At 39.3% G+C, this 17,435-nt stretch overlaps 1 protein-coding gene across 6 annotated transcripts in view; it reads left to right on the top strand.

Annotated features, from left to right (window-relative positions):
• WDPCP (WD repeat containing planar cell polarity effector) overlaps positions 1 to 17,435 on the top strand; it is a 327,334-nt gene that overhangs the window by 119,807 nt on the left and 190,092 nt on the right. For 5 of the 6 annotated variants that reach the window (XM_058667873.1, XM_058667872.1, XM_004580285.2 and 2 more), the window contains 2 exons: positions 446 to 579; positions 4,006 to 4,197. In XM_058667873.1, coding sequence (XP_058523856.1) covers positions 446 to 579; positions 4,006 to 4,197 — 326 coding nt within the window. The remainder of the gene's footprint in view (positions 1 to 445; positions 580 to 4,005; positions 4,198 to 17,435) is intronic. The other variant, XM_058667875.1, reaches the window with a different exon arrangement.

The following is a 17,435-nucleotide window of genomic DNA, read 5'->3' as shown; positions in this document are numbered from 1 at the left end:
GTTACTGCAGAAAAATTTTAAATAGAAAATGAGATAATTTTCGTTTAATAAATTTACTTTGTTCCTGGAAGAATTGGATCAGATAAACATGGAATGAAAGCCTAAGCACAAATAAAAGTAAAGTTTTTTTTTTCCAATCCAGACTGATGTTCTTGAATGAAACAATCTTTCTTTTATAGTTCTGGTTCCAAGTATGTCTTATTTGGTGGTGATCATCCAACATCATTGTATGTTGAGATTGCCACGGGGGGGGGGGGAAACTGTTCAATCTGTGCATGACTAGATTGATATTTATTATTTCCATTATCTTCAGTATCATTATAAATGTCAAAATGATATGTAGGAAATTTTAGCAAGTTTATTAGTGGGCTTTAAAAACATTTCAGTGAACAAACATTAATTCATTATGTTCTTACTCTAATTTCACATTATCAATTATTTCTAGCTCTTCTCACAGACAATTTCATCATCTTATCATTTTTGGCACAAAACAAACTATGTTTTATTCAGTTTGCCAAGAAGATGGATTCTCCTGATGTAAACAAAAGACTAGAAAAGCTCTCAGCTTTGGATTATAAGGTAGAAATTTCAACCTACGTATTTTAGTTATTAATATGTATTAGTATTATCACAGGGGTTGCTCCTTATTCTTGAATACTTCTGGATCTTAGAATAAAACAGAATTAGTATTAGAGTGAAATTTGATTCACCACAGAATGGCCATCTTAAGTTTGCCTTTTTACTCTTGCTATGGGAGTAGGAGATAGTATACCAAAGACATGTGTGGAACAATTTATATGATGGTATATCAATGACAGGTTAACAGAGTGGCAAGTTACACTTTGGGTAGTGAATTTCTTGCTAGTGATACTATGTACTCTCTTCTTATTGTCTCTGTGGTCCCATGTAGCTACACTTCTTTCCATCTCCCAAGAAGTGCAAGAGGGAATAAGACAATTTCAAAGTTTAATAGGAAAGTATACCAAACAAGAAGTAGGAAGTCTTCCCAACCCTCATCCCTAGTGTTAACTGAAGAAAATGAGAAAGGAAATCCCCTTAATATATTAGTGTCTTTCCTTCTTCTAATTCCAGGTAATTTGTTTTCTTTTATCAGGGAATTTAAATCTGTTAAAGCAAAATTTTTATTTTAAATGACGTGCTTAAGTTTTGCCACATTATATTTTAAGTGCCAGGAAGGCATACTCTTTGTGAGGATGAATATCTAATACATTTTCCAGGCTGTTTCAGCTCAAGGCCTCTTTTCAGCGGTGACTTGTGTTTGCAAGATTGATCCAGCCTCTGTGACGTGGATTTGAGACAGTTCACTGTTCACTGGGAACAGAGCTGATATACAGCTTTCTTAAAAAAGATGCACACTTATGCCATGCCCAGAGTATCAATGGCAAGGGCACCAGGTTTTAGAAGCCAATTATATGAGTTGAAATTGGTGTTTCTGGAAAAATAGTGTTCAATCTTTTGCCTTGTGGAATTACTATCTGATATTGAAAAAGTGGTTGTGGTTTTGGAAGAATTTAGCATTAATTTAGAAACATTTAATAAACAAGGTTTTTAAAATGGAATGAAATATGTCAAGTAAATCTTTCATTGTGGTAATAGACTACAGTCAAGTATTGCTAGCTTTGTGGAGCTTCTATGAAATTTTCTGTAATACTCATTTTCTTTAGTTGCAAAGTAGTGGTAGTCATGAATCATATTTAAGGGATTAAAAAATGGAAGTATATTAGTGCTCTTAAAAGGATATTATTTTCCACAATGGCTCAGCATAGGTGTATTTGAAATAGTGTTTACTTACTAATAAAGGTCTTTAAAATACACCAGTTTGGGTTAACTCGCACTATTTAAATTAAGAATCATTATCATTGTTAAATAAAGTATTATATGACTAATCTCTTCATCTTAGGTATGATAGCATGATGAAGTCTTATCAACTGAGCAGTAGTAGCTACCTGTTCATGAGAACAGAAAGAAACTATCAGAATGTCAATTTCTGTTGTGGAAAATATGTGAAAAACAGACCTAGTGTTTCAGTCCTTTACACCTTAAAAAAGCAAATTACTTATTTTGTCTTTGGACTGGGGAAATTAACAAGAAAATTTCTATTTCCCTTTGTAAAGTCCATAAATTTTGTTTCCTGATTTAATATTTAAAATATACATATTTAATACTTAATGTAAACTGCCATTTGTCTATTGGAAGAATATTTTTTAATACTTATTTTACTTTCTTGATTATTTTGATATAACAGTGATATCATAAAACTCCTAGATAATATCAAATTTCAAATAATGTGATTTGTATCATGTAGGGACTGAAAATGGTAACTGCTCATTTAATTCTATCATCTGGAAAATGTTAAGGTCCTTAACGAGTTAAGTCAGGTGTCTAAATAAACCAGTGCATTTTGAAGTCCGTAGCAATACTATTGTAAATTTAAGAAATAATTAAAATAATGGCACGAAGTGCTTAAAAATAAGAATTTGCACCCGAAAGCATAAGGTACATCTGTGTTGTCTGTCATTGCCCATTTGGGTTTTAAAGCAGGAAGTGGTGTAGGGTATGTTACATTTGGCTTTTCTTTGCAGCTGTGCCATGATTTAATTATTTCATATTGAAGTAATTTTGGCAAAGAAAATTTCAGGCAAATTTTTTGGCAAAGAAAAATCATTCTGAAACTATTGATCTTTAACAAATTTGTGTTTCAAATATCTGAGTCAGTTTACTGAACAGTGAAGGGATAGTGCAAGGAGTTAAATGTTTACCATGAGAGAACAACACTGGCAATTACTTTGATTTTTAGTTCCTTTTGATGTGCATTCAGAGGATGAAGAGGTCAATAATATTATGACCATGCAAATAGAAAAGGGTTTCTTTTGACCGTATTGCAAAAAAATAGCAGAGGATTATTAAAGCATTAACCTTGATTTTAATGGCCTTGGTTGAGTGGTGAGATCACAATTTGGATGAGCCTGATTATTTACTAAATACAATACATAAATGCAACGGGTTCTTAACACCCATTGCACTCTGGCATTATCGCATTACTGCCATCCTTTGTTGCCTTGCAGACAGGAATATGAAAGCAATCTGTCATGTAGTGAGACTGGCTCCAGAAGCATTTCTCTGATAAGAAGACCCCCTGCCCTTTGCTAGTGTCTGGTCCAGTAGGCTTAGCCATGCGCTTAATCCCCAGAAAGTGGTTCGATTATTGCTGACCAGCAATGGCAAGATAGTTTTTTTTTTCTTCCAAGCTATCAACCTTCCATTAATTCCTTAAGCAGAAATACGGTGCAATCTATATTTCCTTGGCATGTGTCACCCAGATGGTGCTGTGCTTATGTTTTCAAATAACCATGTTCCAAAATAACATAGTTTGAATAATAAATTCTACAAATCCTTCCTAAGAAAGAGAAGCATAATTCTCAGAAGCTGCATAAACTTTTATGCATGATGCTATGGCTTATCCCTTTTGTGCAGAGTATATGTGTATGTGTCTTACATATTCTTTAAAGAGATATTTGCCTCATGTTGTTTTTCCTTTTATTGTCGTCAGTCATTGTTAACATGTTATGTGTTAAATAGTAGTCAGACACTCTTGGTCAGCAGTACTGAACTTGTCAGTTAATACAGCTGGTCTTAAATCCTATGTGTAGGTCGATGCTGTCAAGCAACCATGACTGTACATTTTGGTATTGATTGGAATTTCTACATCCAATTCCTCCTTAACTTAGATTTCTTCTTTTCCTCTTCTTTACTTAAAAAAAAGTGTGTGGGGGGAGTAAATTTGAACATGTCTTTTTTTAATATACATATGTGTGTGTATGTGTGTTAGCAGAATTTGGTAAATTCTGACACGTTCATAAATGTGTGGCTAGCATATTTACTGGCATGTATCTGTATTTGCTGAGGTTTCATTTTTTAAATACTTTAAGAATTTTACACCTTTTAAAAGAAATGTTTGTTTTATGCTTTTGTTTGAATCACTAGATTTCATATTATGAAATCCCTGGTCCAATAAACAAGAAGACAGAACGTCATCTAGCTATCAGTTGTGTTCAGGATGTATTTGTTTGCTGGTGGCCACTGACCAGTGATGCTGCTTGGCCTTGGGCTCCCATTTCCTCTGAGAAGGACAGAGTCAATCTTCTAATCCTGGGTTATGCTCAAGGAAGACTGGAGGTAAATCTAAAACAAACATATACATTTTTAATGAAGTACAAATAAAATAGGAACATGAATTTTCCAACTCTGAAATGTGAATATTTTTGAACTTGCATCTTGTTTTCAAATATAAGTTTGTGTGATTGCAGAGTGAAATAAAAATATGTCATTGTAAAATCTGGGGGTGAAAGGGAGGAGAAAGGAGGAGGGAGGATGAAATGGGAAGTGTAGCTATGTTTCTAAGACTTATTGTGCAATATATGAAATTTATTCACTTTATATAAATATACTAAGATTAATAAAGTTCAAGAAAGGAAATTGAAAATGAAATGAGATCTAAAACTGTTATGTCTAGGGCATACATGGCCAACTCAACTGCTGAATAGTCAGGTAGTAATTAAGAATGCAGGCTTCAGTTTCAAATCTTAATGCTATTATTCTTTAATTCTCTGTCCTTGGTGAATTACTAACCTGTGTGTTCTACAGTTTCATTATTTGAAAAGTAGAGTTAATGAAGAAACAAGTTAATATATGTGTTTAGATAATGCCTATATAAAACTCTGAATCACTGTTCATTGTTTTGATTATTATTGTTAATAATACTTGCTCATGATTTTATGGTTGTGGAAGCTTACTGATTGCCATGTAGCAATGACCTTCTCAATCTGCTATCTCGTCTCTGATAGGAGCACCAATCTATGAATTAAGAGGAAAAACCTGTTTCTGTTTCTGACAGTTCATTCCTTCGTTCATACGTTAAGTTACATGCTATTTTCAGCACTTTGGATACAGAATTTGCAGTTTTTGTTTTTTAGCACTCTGAAAAAAAGAGCTTTTTTCCACCCACTTTAAGTTTCGCCTGAGTGGAATAGTATTTTCATCTAAATTTATTATTTTTTGTACTTTAAGGAATATTTCCCAGAATTAGTGTGTGAACAAGTCTAATTGTTTATATCCTAACCTAGCTGTTTTTGTTTTATAAAGTTTCAGTCTGTTTTTAAAGACTGAAGAATCTCAGTATTTTAAATACACAATGTTTGTCTGTCTTAGGAATCCTCTCAGTTTCCTGCAGATTTTTAGTTTGTCTTGGAACTTTACCACTTCTGTTGCAGTGATTAAGATCACTTTTTGTGCTTTAGCTGTGTATAAGGCTACAGATGTGCTATGTGTCCATCCATTCACCCCGTGTTAATGCCCACCATTTTATTGATCTTGGGTGTAGAAGCTCATTGAGTAAAATACTTAATCAGAATGACTTAATATAATTAAACAAATTAGAATTGTATTAATTGTTCCTTATAATAAAAACAAAAATAATTGAATCAATCTGATACGAAATGAGAATTTTCCTAAAAGAGTGGACGTATGATCCCCAGTTGTAGATAGCTGCCTAGGTTGCATTGTACTTAAGCAAGTGTTAACATTGCTTGGAAAAAAAGCAGCCAGGGGAGGAATGACTTCTGGGGTCTTCCACAGACCAGACCACTTAACTTGTAGGTAGGTGAGGGAGTTAAGACCAGGTAATTCAGAAAGGAGAAACCTGAGGGCATATCTGGGTCAGGCCAAGACACCTGCTCACTGGCCACGCAAAATCTGGGGGTGGGTTGGGAAGTAATACCTGGCTGTGCTAGGCGACAGGACTTAGTAGTGAGAGTCAGAAAAGGGGTGGGCCACATCAGGCTGGGCCATAGCACACAGCAGAATGTGAAAGAACCAGATCTGGGGGCAGATTTCTGTAGGGGACTTGTGCAATCACCTCTGTGGAACTACAGCACTTGTCAGTTTGTGTAGAGAGCTGGGGGTAGTGATGGGCTGAACCATACTGGAGCATAGAACTCAGCAGAAACTTGTGGAAGCCAGGGAGCAGGGGCTGGGAAAAGGTCGGGCTGAGCCAGGCTGTAGAACCTGCTGGCACATACAAAGGCCAGAACTGAGGGCAGACCATGCCAAGCAGGGCTTCAGCAACTTTCAGCATGTGTGAGATCCAGTGCTAGGAGCCAGCGTGGGAGGGGAGCTTGGGGAATGCCCCTGTTAGCTTGCCCTCATGCTGGAGAGCACAGTAGCTGAAACTGTGGATGGGCCAGGCTAAGCAAGGCTGCAGTACTCATCAGCATTTGTATGGGTTGGGTCTAGGGACAAGGCAGGCTGGGTCAGGACTTAACACCTGCTGGCATGCAGCAGAGCCAGGGAGAGTGTAGGCTGTGCCTGGATGATCTAAGTTTCAAACCCCCCCAGTGAGAGCTGACAGTAAGGGAGGGCCATGCATGCTGGGATGAAGCACTTGCTAGCATGCGCAAGATCCAGGGCTAGGAATGGGCCTGGTAGGGGAACTTTGGGGTATCCCCTGCCTGGCTACAGCTCCCACTGGAGTGTATAAGAGCCAGGACTGTGGGTATGCTGCACTGGGTAAGGTTATAACACCCACTGTCATGCCCATGGGTTGGTTTTGAGGATGAGCCATATTGGGTTAGGCCCCAGCACCCTCTGGCACTCAAGAGAGCCAGAATGGGTGTAGACAGTAGTACCTGCCAGTTTACATGACAGTTGGGAATGAGGGTGTGTCAGTTGGGCTAGGCTGTAGCACCCAGCAGTGATTGCTGGATTCAGTTCAGGCAACTTAGACTAGGCCTCAGTGCCTACAGGTGAGAGGTGACTGTTAGGACTGGAGGCTAGCCATGTTAGGCTGGTCCATAGCACCTGCCAGCACACATGGGATTTGGGCCTAGTAGCAGACCTGATAGGGAAACTTGGGGAAGTCTGTTGGTAGGTTGTAGCTCCCACTGATAACTGCAAAAGCCAAGGCTGTAGGCAGGCCAGGCCAAGCTAGGCTGCAACACACACTGGCATATGTATGAGCTGGGTCTGTGGCTGGGCTGGGTTAGGCCAATCCACAGCACACGTTGACATAAGCAAGAGCCAGGACAGGGTGCAGGCCTGGCTGGGTTTTACCCTCCCATGAGGTCTGGGGGTCAGCCAGGCTGTGCTAGGCTCTGGTACCTGCCTGCAAGAGCTGGAACTGTGAGTGGGCCAGATTGAGTTAGGCTGTAGCACCTGCAAATAAATGCCAAGGCTGGGGGTGGGCCATCTCAGACTTGGGCAGCCCCTGTAGGCATGTGTAAGACCCAGGGATGGAGTGGTCCTTTAGTGAACTTTTGGGGACTCACTCCCTTACTGAGTTGTTGCTTCTGTTGGTGAGTGTGAGAGGTAAGACTAGGGGCAGGCCAGGCTAGGCCGCAGCACCTGCTGGTAGGTGTTGAGACTAGGTGCGAGTCACGTCAAGTTGTACTGCAGTACCCCCTGGCAGATGCAAGATCTGGGGCTGGGAATGGGACTGGCAGGGGAAGTGTGGGCACTTTTCTGCTGGGCTGAAGCTCCTGCTAGTGAGTGTGAGAGCCAGGGGTGGGGCAGACCTGGCTGGTCAAGGCAGCAACTCCAGCTGCTGGGGGTTGGATGGGTTGGGGGCAGGTCAGGCTGAGCTAAACTCATCACCCATGGGTGTACATGAGAGCTAGATGGCATATGATTAGACCAGGCTGGGCTGCAGCATAGACTAACACACAAAAATCAGGGCTGGGCGCGGGCAAGTGTTATTTGGGGTCATGCCAACTGGACCACAGCATCTGCTGGTGTTTGTGAAGATCAGGCCTGTCGTGGACTGGGCTGCTGTGGGCTAGGTTGCAGTACCCATTAGTTCATGTGAGAGATGGGACTAGGGGCAGCACTGACCAGGAAGCTGCATCCACCAGTGTGTACGTTGTCCAGTACAATTGACAGACCGGACCTGACCCTGCACTGGAGAGTCAAGTCTGAGGTCACCCCAGGTAAGGTTTCTTGGGGAACTCTCCAAGTAGATGGCTGGACTTGAACCATGGCCACAAGGAAAATATGTATATGTATATGTATATGTGGTCTGACATTGAAGCATGTGTTGTTACTGAACCTCAGTTGCTGACCCCTGTATAGTGGACGACATACCCAGATGCACACAGGTTACATTTCAGCCAACTCATCTAGTCCAGTAGAGGATGTCAAGTGCCTCCTCAGAGGACATAAAGTAGAACGGTTTGGTCACTCTCCTGCCGAAGTTTTATAACAAGTTCCTTGGCCTTAAACTAAAGTGGACCTCATCCACTAATAGAATTTAGAAAAGATTTTTCTCAACTCTGGTGCAACAAAGCTGACAGTGTCTCAGAACTAGCAAACCACTCAAGTAACACCCTGAGAACACTCTTCCCCCATTTCGGGTTCTCTAAGGTGTATTCAAATGACTCTTCTCCATCCCTGTTTGTTGAAGTAGTTTGACCTAAGGATTGGACCCCTCCCCTTGCCTGCCTGAAGACACAGGTGAAGAAAACAAGCAAACAAAAAACAGAAACATTTGTCCTACCAACCTTCCTCTATGCTTGACCCTTCCCCACCCTAATCAGAGACCCACATGGGCATGCATACCTCTCAACTATGTAAACTATTAAAACTAAAATTTTAAAGAGTGGACATATTATCTACAACCAACTTAGTGCCTGGTGTCATCTAGGTCATGGACTTTGCAGTTGAACAAACTGGAATATGCCTGTTGGTTGTCCCATAAGCTAACTTGTTCAACTTTATTTCCCTAAGCTTCTGCCTGCTTCTAGCTAATTCTGTGTTGTACAGCTTTGGGTAGATCACCTAACTTCTATGTCTTTAATTTTCTTATTTTTAAAATGATAGATTTAAACAAAATGGTTCTGCTCCAAGGTATCTCATGGCTCAAAAAAAGGCTTATCTGAATTCTGAAGCACAGATCTAATTTAGCTTGCTCAAATGTCTTAAGTAGATCCTAAAACCAAACTCAGATTCAACATTTAAAAGCCCATGTTAATTTGCCTTGATCTACCTTCCAATGTTAGTGTCTTGAACTAAAATAGCTGTAGCAAAACTAACTCATCCTCTCCCTCATTTTTGCCTACCTCCAAATGTACATGTTGATGCTATTTAGACCTCGTATACCCATATAGCTCAGCAACTATTGAGCATGGCCATGATGTAAGCACTGTATTTCATACCCAGGAAAGTGAATAAGAAACTGTAACAATATTAGCACTTACCAGTGAGAGATGTATATGAAAACATCTTAGTATGTTGTGGTGTGGATGATGTCCTGGGAGCTAATAGGGAGTGGTTGTTCACCCTTAGCAAGATATTAGGGAAGGTTAAACAGGATGATGTTAAACAGGAAAGATTAAATGTGTGCAAATATGAGATTGGTGTGCAATTTTCCTTCTGTTATCCTTTCTAGATTTGATATAAATATTATACTTGTCCCCTGGAATGATTTGTCTATCTTTTCCCTTTCTTCTTCTTTGAAATTGTAACAAAAGGAATTATCTGAAATTGAAGGTTTGGTTAAACTTAACTATTGAGCTGTTGAAAATAGTATCTCTCAGAGTGAGTTTTCTGATTTTATTTTAAAAATTTGAGAGCCTTTTTTCGTTGAATAGCTTTCTGTATTAGTGTTTCTAGAAAAATAATCCATGAAAGTTTGGATATATTTGCAAGAAGTATTTATAACATTTGCAGTTTTTATTTCTTAATATGATAAAGCATATTGTTATTTTGTGACAAGAACTTTTGTTTTGAGATGTGACCCTTTCAATTATTTAATTAAAATTAACCTATTAGAAAAATCTATCAAGTTTTCTTTTTTGTTTTTCTACGTGGGGCTGTCCAGTTTTCCTGGCACCATTTGTTAATGCCACTGCCCTTTTCCCATTGTATACTTGTAGCACTTGTGAAAGAAAATCATCTCGCTGTAAATGTGGCAGTCAGGTACAGTGGCTCCTGGAGTGTGGCGGGAGCTGTTGTCGCCAAGCTTGGGCAGTTGAGAGTCCTAACGTCCTGCGCTTGAGTCCAGTGTGATCTCTCTCACTCTACAACAGTTCTTTCCTTTGGTTTGTGTGTCCGTCTGTTTACGCCTGTAGTATGTTATTTTGATTACTATAGTGTTGTAGTGTACTGTGTAGTCAGATACTGTAATATCTTCGGTTGGTTCTTTTTGCTGAGGGTTGCTTTGATTTTTGGTGTTTTCATACAAGTTTTAGAATTATTTTTCCTAATTCTATGAAGAATGGTGTAGGAATTTGATAGGGATTACACTGAATCTGTAGATCATTCTGGGTAGTATCGGAATTTTAACCATATTAATTATTCTAATCTGTGAATATGGGATAGCGAATATTACTCAACTACTGAAATGGTTTTACTGTAAGTGAAGGCACAGAAAGACACATATTCAATCGTATCAATCATATGTGGAATCTAACCAAATTTAACACTTGAAGCTGAGAGTAGGATAATGGTCACTAAATGTTAGGGAGATTAGCAGGGCAAGAGGGATAGGGAGAAACTGGGTAATAGATACAAGATTACAGTACGGTGAAAAGAATGTGCTAGTGTTTTTACATAGTATGGTGACTGTAATTAACAGTAATGCATATATTCTTCAAAAGAGCTAGAAGAAAAGGTTTTGTATGTTTTCATCATGAATGAATGATAAAAGTTTTGGGTGATTGTTATGCTAACTGCTACGTTTTGATCATCATGAATTTAATGTGATCCATGAATTTTAACATCACATTAGAATCCATAAATTTGTGTAGCTATTTATTATACATTGATACAAAAAAGAGAAGCAAGAAGTAAATCAATTGTATTTTTGAAGAAAAGGGTTTTTTTGTTTTTTTTTTTTTTTTCCAGATCCTCAGGTAAGTAGATAAATAGTATGGGAAATGATAATGTCTTCTGTAAGAAGTATCTGGTAAACATTTTCTTTTTTGTGTATGTAGACATAGCCTTTAACTCTGAAATGTACCAAATTTTTATTTTTTTTATTGAAAAGTCAGATATACAAAAAAGAGAGACAGAGAGGAAGATCTTCCATTCAATGATTCACTCCACAAGCGGCCACAATGGCTGGAGCTGAGCCAGTCCAAAGCCAGGAGCCAGCAGATATGGGTCTCCTACACAGGTACAGGCTCCCAACACTTTGGGCCATCCTCGACTGCTTTCCCAGCTCACAGGCAGGGAGCTGAATGGGAAGCAGGTCCTCCGGGATATGAACTGGTTCCCATATTGGATCCCAGCGTGTTCAAGGCGAGGACTTTTTAGCCTCTAGGCTGCTGCATTGGGCCCTGAAATTTAGCAAATTTTTAAGAATATTATTATCTAAAGCCACAAACCTATTAAAATAGTCTTAAGGCATATATGTTGAATATTTTCTCATGAATAGGCAAAGGACTCCTTGAACTGATCAGAATAAAGACAAATTATACTCTTAAACATCTGAAGTTAAAAAAAAAGCTGCCTCATAGAAAAGAAATGTAATCCTTGAATCTATTAAGCTATAGGCTTTCTTGCAGTTTGTCAAATTCTACTATATACACAGCTGATCACATTATTACTTTCCAGTCAATTACTACTGCAAAAACTTACTGCCAAGTAGTTTTTAATTATAAAAAAAATAAAGTATCTCCATCAGGTTACATTTCCTTAGCCCTGGCAGCAGCTTTTAAGGTTTAAAATTAGTTTTGCTAATATGGTTTTGAATGATTTGGCCAACAAAATCAGGTGACCTTTTGTGAATAATATATGAACTTATCGTTGTATTCACACAGTTGCTCAAATATCTGAAAAGTTTAAATACCTTCTCAAAGACAAAAATAACAGAATAAGTCATTATTGGCTAAGTGGAAAAATGAAATAGAGAAAGTCCTATGCTTAGAATTAGTCTTTTCTTCAAGACTCAGTGGTTTTGTTTCATGGAAAATGATATTTTAAACTCAAGGTAGGATATTAAGGATGCTACACTATTGCTTTCACGTTAGTCATTGTTTTCCAGGTTATTTTAGTAGAGAGAATTAGTGATTTTATACATACACATATTATAATGAGTCTGTATGGAAACCGTACTATATTGGTACCCTTAACTTTAACACTGCAAGGTTTTGAATTTCACCTCTTTACATCTGTATGTCTTCACTTCTATACCCCCAAATCTTAGTTTGGTGGGACACAGGGATTAATTGGGGTATCCCATAATTACTCATTTACTTTATCTCATAGTTCACACTTAACAGTCTCAGGATAGTCTTTTAATATGACCAGTGTTAGCATTAGTTATTGAGAACACTCAAACAATGTTGTGTATGTGTTCCTGATTTCTCCTTATCCCGTTTACCTTTAAAAAAGATTTATGTATTTTTATGTGAAAGGCAGATTTTAACAGAGAGAGAAGGAGAGGCAGAAAGAGAAGTGTTCTCTCTGCTTGTTCATTCCTCAAAGGCTGCAGCAGCCAGAGCTGAACTGATCTGAAGCCAGGAGACAAGAGGTATTTTTCTGGACTCCCACATGGGTATAGGATCCCAAGGACATGGGCTATCCTCTGCTACTTTAGCAGGTCATAAGCAGAGAGCTGGATTGGAAGTTTGGAAGCCAGGATAGAAACTGGCCCCTATATGGGATGCGACCCCTTCATGCATAGGATTAACTGGTTATGCCATAGTGCCAGCACTCCCTGTCCCAATTTTAAATAACTATACTTGATCTGCAGTGTTGGATCATATGGTTATTACATGGAATGTTCTTTTTTAAAATTTTCACCTTATTGTCCATGGTGTTTTGGTTTTGCTTTTTTTTTTTTGACTAGAGGATTTTATTGAAACAAAATATACATTTGTACATTTTGCATGCTAAAAAGCACATATAAGGGGCTCTTTGGTTTTCCTAGTAGATATGTACATCATTCTAAAATTTTATGTTTGCGATATAAATATATAACTGTATTTATCTTGTATACACATGTCAAAAGTATTTGAAAATTATTTCAAGCAAGAGACATATCCATTTGAATTGTTGCTTTTTTCGCTAATATATTTAAGGATTTGGAGCAATAAGTAATTCATTCTCTGCTTATGGGACAGTAAATTGGTAAACAATGACAGAGAACAACTTAGCAAAGGCTAATTCAGTTTAAGGTGTGAGTCTCCTACACTATTTAAGAAAAACTGGCCTGTGTTTACAAAGACATGTATAATTCTATTTTTAGCAGCATTGCTTATAACAATAAAAAGAAATAGAGATAACTTGGGCCCAGTGCAGTGGCTCAGTTGGCTAAATCCTCCTGTATTTGTGGAAGTTTGTGTCCTGCCAGCTCCATTTCCCTTTCAGCTCCCTGCTTGTGACCTAGGAAAATAGAGGATGGCTTGAGGCCTTGGTCCTGCACCCACTTGGGAGACTTGGAAGAGGCTTCTGGCTCCTAGGTTTGGGTCAGCTCAGCTCCAGCCATTGTGGCCAGTAAGGAAGTGAACCAACAGATGGAAGATCTTTCTCTCCATTCTCCTTTTCTCTGTAAATCATTTTCCAATTGTAATATATGTTTTCATTTTCCTGTTAGTAGATATTTAAGTTATCTCTATTTAAAAAATATTTATTTATTTTCATTGCAAAGATAGCTTAAATGTCTACAAGCAGGAAAATGAAAACATATATTATGATGCATTCAGAGATTGGAATGCTGTATAGCATAACCAAACTGCCATTATGTGATTATGTGAAATCTCAAGATTAAATCAGCAAAAAGAAATTACTGTCTGATGTAGTATCAAAACATTTCTATAAAATTTAAAATATGCAAAACAATGCTGTGTGTTTTACAAAATTGAGTGTTCTACCGGATTGATGAAGTAATGGTATGCATGAGGGAGAAATATCAAATTCATAATAGTGTTGCTTTTGAAGGGAGAGAGGAAATGAGATTCTGTGGGCTTCAAATATGTTTCTCTTTTTTTCCTTGAAGCAAAAGCACAGTAGTTTGTAGAGCTATTTTTCACACTTATATGTCTTTACTTTTATATGTGTTTTGAATGTTTCATAAAAATTAAGTGTATTTTATCTCTTAAGCTACTAAAAATTTCTACAAAATGAGAAGGGAAACATAGATTTCAGGGGAAAATTCTAGTATTATTTAAAACCTTTTTGATTAGTGTATAATCTTTCTGATCACCTGGCTGTGCACTGACATTGTTTGGTTACAGAAAAGATCATTCTTTACATCTCTTTCCTCATTTATGTACTGGATGACAAAGATGGATGCACCTAGATTCATCTACAAAACTGTATCATGGATAATAATGATAATATTAATAGTAAATTAAAATGAAGATTTATAAAAGATAGAATGTATACATTCTGAAGCTGAAGCTTGTAACACAGGAACCATGAGCCAGTCTGTAACTGCCTCTAAAGGCTTTTGTGCTTATATTTATTCTTTCCTGATTTTAAAATATGTTTTAGGGATGGCACCTATCATGTGGACTGATTGTACTGTTTCTTCCCTATGTTATTACTCCCTAATGATTGTTGGATAAATTCTACTTTCCAAATTTAGTCCTTTCAGGAATAACAATGATTCAATTCAGTGATGCGTTTTCAAATGATTTTAACTTAAAAGTGGACTGATTTAAACTTAGCTAAAATGATTCATTTTAAGGTTGATAGTGATAAACCTATTTGTCTTTAAATTTGGAAAAATTCCATGACTTTTAAGATTCTTCTTTATATAACTTGAAGTTTTCTATCATTCCTGCTCCTTTTTATTACATAGAATTTTTTCCTTTTTTAAAAATTATTTTGATCATATTCCATGATACATTTTTGTAGGTATAAGTATTCCCCTCTTGTCCTCCCCTTTCTCTCTCCCTATTTGCTACCCAACCATTTCCCCTCACATTATTAGAGTAGTATAGTCCTTTTGTAACAATTACAAGTTTAACATTGTGGTATTTAAGTGCGTCATGGAATTGTAAGTATAAACGAATCTAATATCATATTGTCAAGGTATATTTAACTGGTTCACTAAGGAGTCATCCTTTTATTCGGGAGTAGAGATGCTTACTGCAAGGTATCTTCATTTCCCAGTGTATGCTAGTCTTTATTATGCAGTTCATCTGAGAACTTGCTCACCTATATCTATTTGTTTTGTATTTTGCATGAATGTTACCTTATATCAGAGAGAACAGGTCTTTTGAAATTGGATCGTTTCACTAAGCATAAGTTTCTAGTTGGGACCGTTTTCTTGCAAATGGTAGGACTTCCTTCTTTTTTCAGTAATTCACCATAGCCATTTTCTGATGATTTTTACAGTTAATAAGATGATAAAGGTCAAGGGCTACAGGAAGGAGGGTGAGACCATTATTTCCACATTCTCTTTTTTTTTTTCCTTCCTGTATCTGGTGGTAAGGGAGATTTATGGGAATAAGCCACACCCCGCCTTCCAGTTGGGTATGTACCCTGGGATGGAGGACAGTCACCCAACACCATCCCAGAGTCTCTGGTGTAGGGCATGCTCTGAGGTTCCTGCTCAAGAGGTTTTGATAGTTCAACTGTTCTGAATTACTGCTGATCTCGCCACTCCAAGCATGATGAAATCTCTCCAGAATTCACTTGTTGATATAGTCCACTTTAGAGTCTCTATTTGCCAGATATTCACTGCTTACACTTAGCTGGGGTAGTTGATCAATTTGTTACATCCTCCATCCTCTTTCATGGTACTAGGTGTCCTCTGCCGACTCCAATATTCTGCCGTATCCTCCATGTGCATCTGGATATGCCATCCACTGCTCTGTCTAAGCCACTGAGGAGGTCCGTCTCTGACACATGCACTCCATGGTCAGACCATGGAACCTGCAGTTCTCTCCACAGTTGGGGTTCTGAGTCCAGTGGCTCAGTTGGTGGGATCCCCAAGAAAACTTCATCTGAGGGGATCCCAGACCTGATTCTTGTGTGTACCTGCCAGTGCAGGATCCGGCACAGTTCATTGCCCCACTCAGCTTATACACATGCTGGTGGTTGCAACTGGTGGGTCAGTTCTGTCTCCAGCCCTGTATTCAACACAAACCAGTGCGTGTTGGAGCCCATCTCAACCCTGCCTACCACACACTTGGCCCTCCCAAAAGCCAATAAATGCTGAAGCCTAATTGGAACGACCTCTAATGACCCCCACAAGGCCTGCCTCCTGCCCTGGTTTCCGTGCTTGCCAGTTTGTACAGCAGACTGATCCAGTCTGTCCCACATCACATTCAGCTCTCCTACATATCAGTGGGCATTGAAGCCTAGTTCAACCCAACCAACCACATGATTTAGCCCACATACATGCCAGCAGGTGTCTCTCACTCTGTCTAGCCATGCTTGCCCCTGTCCTGGTTCTCATGCTCACCAGTAGGAGTGGCAACCCAAGAAAGAGGTGCCCACTATTTCCCTACTGGACCCACTCCCACTTCCGGATCTTGCACTCTCCAGGTGGTTCTGTAGTTTAACTTGACAGAATTTGCCCCACATGCTAGCATATTCCAGCTTATGCTGCAGCAAAGCCCAACCAACCCACACCCACTCTGACTTACGTATGTACCAGTAGGAACAGTCAACCTAGCCTGGCTTTCCCCTGATCCAGCTCACATGAAGCCAGTCCCAACTCATGCTCACCAGTGGAGTAGTGGTCCAGCAGGGGAGACCCTGTGCAGTCCCCTCCCCACCGCGGTCACCCCCTCCCTCCCCCCAGGTCTCACATGTGCTGGTTGGGCACTGTGGCCCAGTATGACATGGCCTGCCTCACCTCGGCATTTGCCACTGGATACTGTAGCCTGGCCCGGCCTGACCCGCCACTCACCCCAGTTCCAGCTCATGCTGGTGAGCGCTACAGCCTAGTCCAGCCCAGCCAGCCCCCAGTCTCGGCCCTCATGTGAAATGACTTTTGTTGCAGCCCAAACCCCATCTGACCCACACTCCATTCTGTGCTTGGATTCACCAGCGGATAATATGAAATGGCTCAGCCTGGTTCACCCCAGACTCGTGCCAAATTATGCCAGTGGCTATCATAACCTGACCTGGTCTGAAATGCTCCCTGTCTTGGTTCTTGCACTTACATGCAGGGGTTGTGTCCCAACAGAGGAGTTGCCAAACTCCTCCATCAGAGCCTCTCCCAATGCCAGATCTTGTGCATACCAGTAGGTCCATGGGGCAGCCCTACTTAGCCCTCCTCCTCTCCTAGAAAGAACAGTGGCCTTTCCTAACTGAACTTCCCCCATTCAAGTTTTTACTGTTAGGTGTTACTGCCCAGCCAAAGCTCATCCATTCCCAGACATAGCTCACAGATGGCTCTGCAAGGGCAGAGCCCTAGCCTAGCCCCTGCTAGCACCTAGCCTGGTTCTCAGAAGCACCAGTGG

Source organism: Ochotona princeps, chromosome 8 (genome assembly GCF_030435755.1).
Source record: "Ochotona princeps isolate mOchPri1 chromosome 8, mOchPri1.hap1, whole genome shotgun sequence".
NCBI classification, from domain to species: domain Eukaryota; kingdom Metazoa; phylum Chordata; class Mammalia; order Lagomorpha; family Ochotonidae; genus Ochotona; species Ochotona princeps.
The sequence above is the reverse complement of the archived record's forward strand: the minus strand, read 5'-3'. Positions and strand labels throughout refer to the sequence as shown.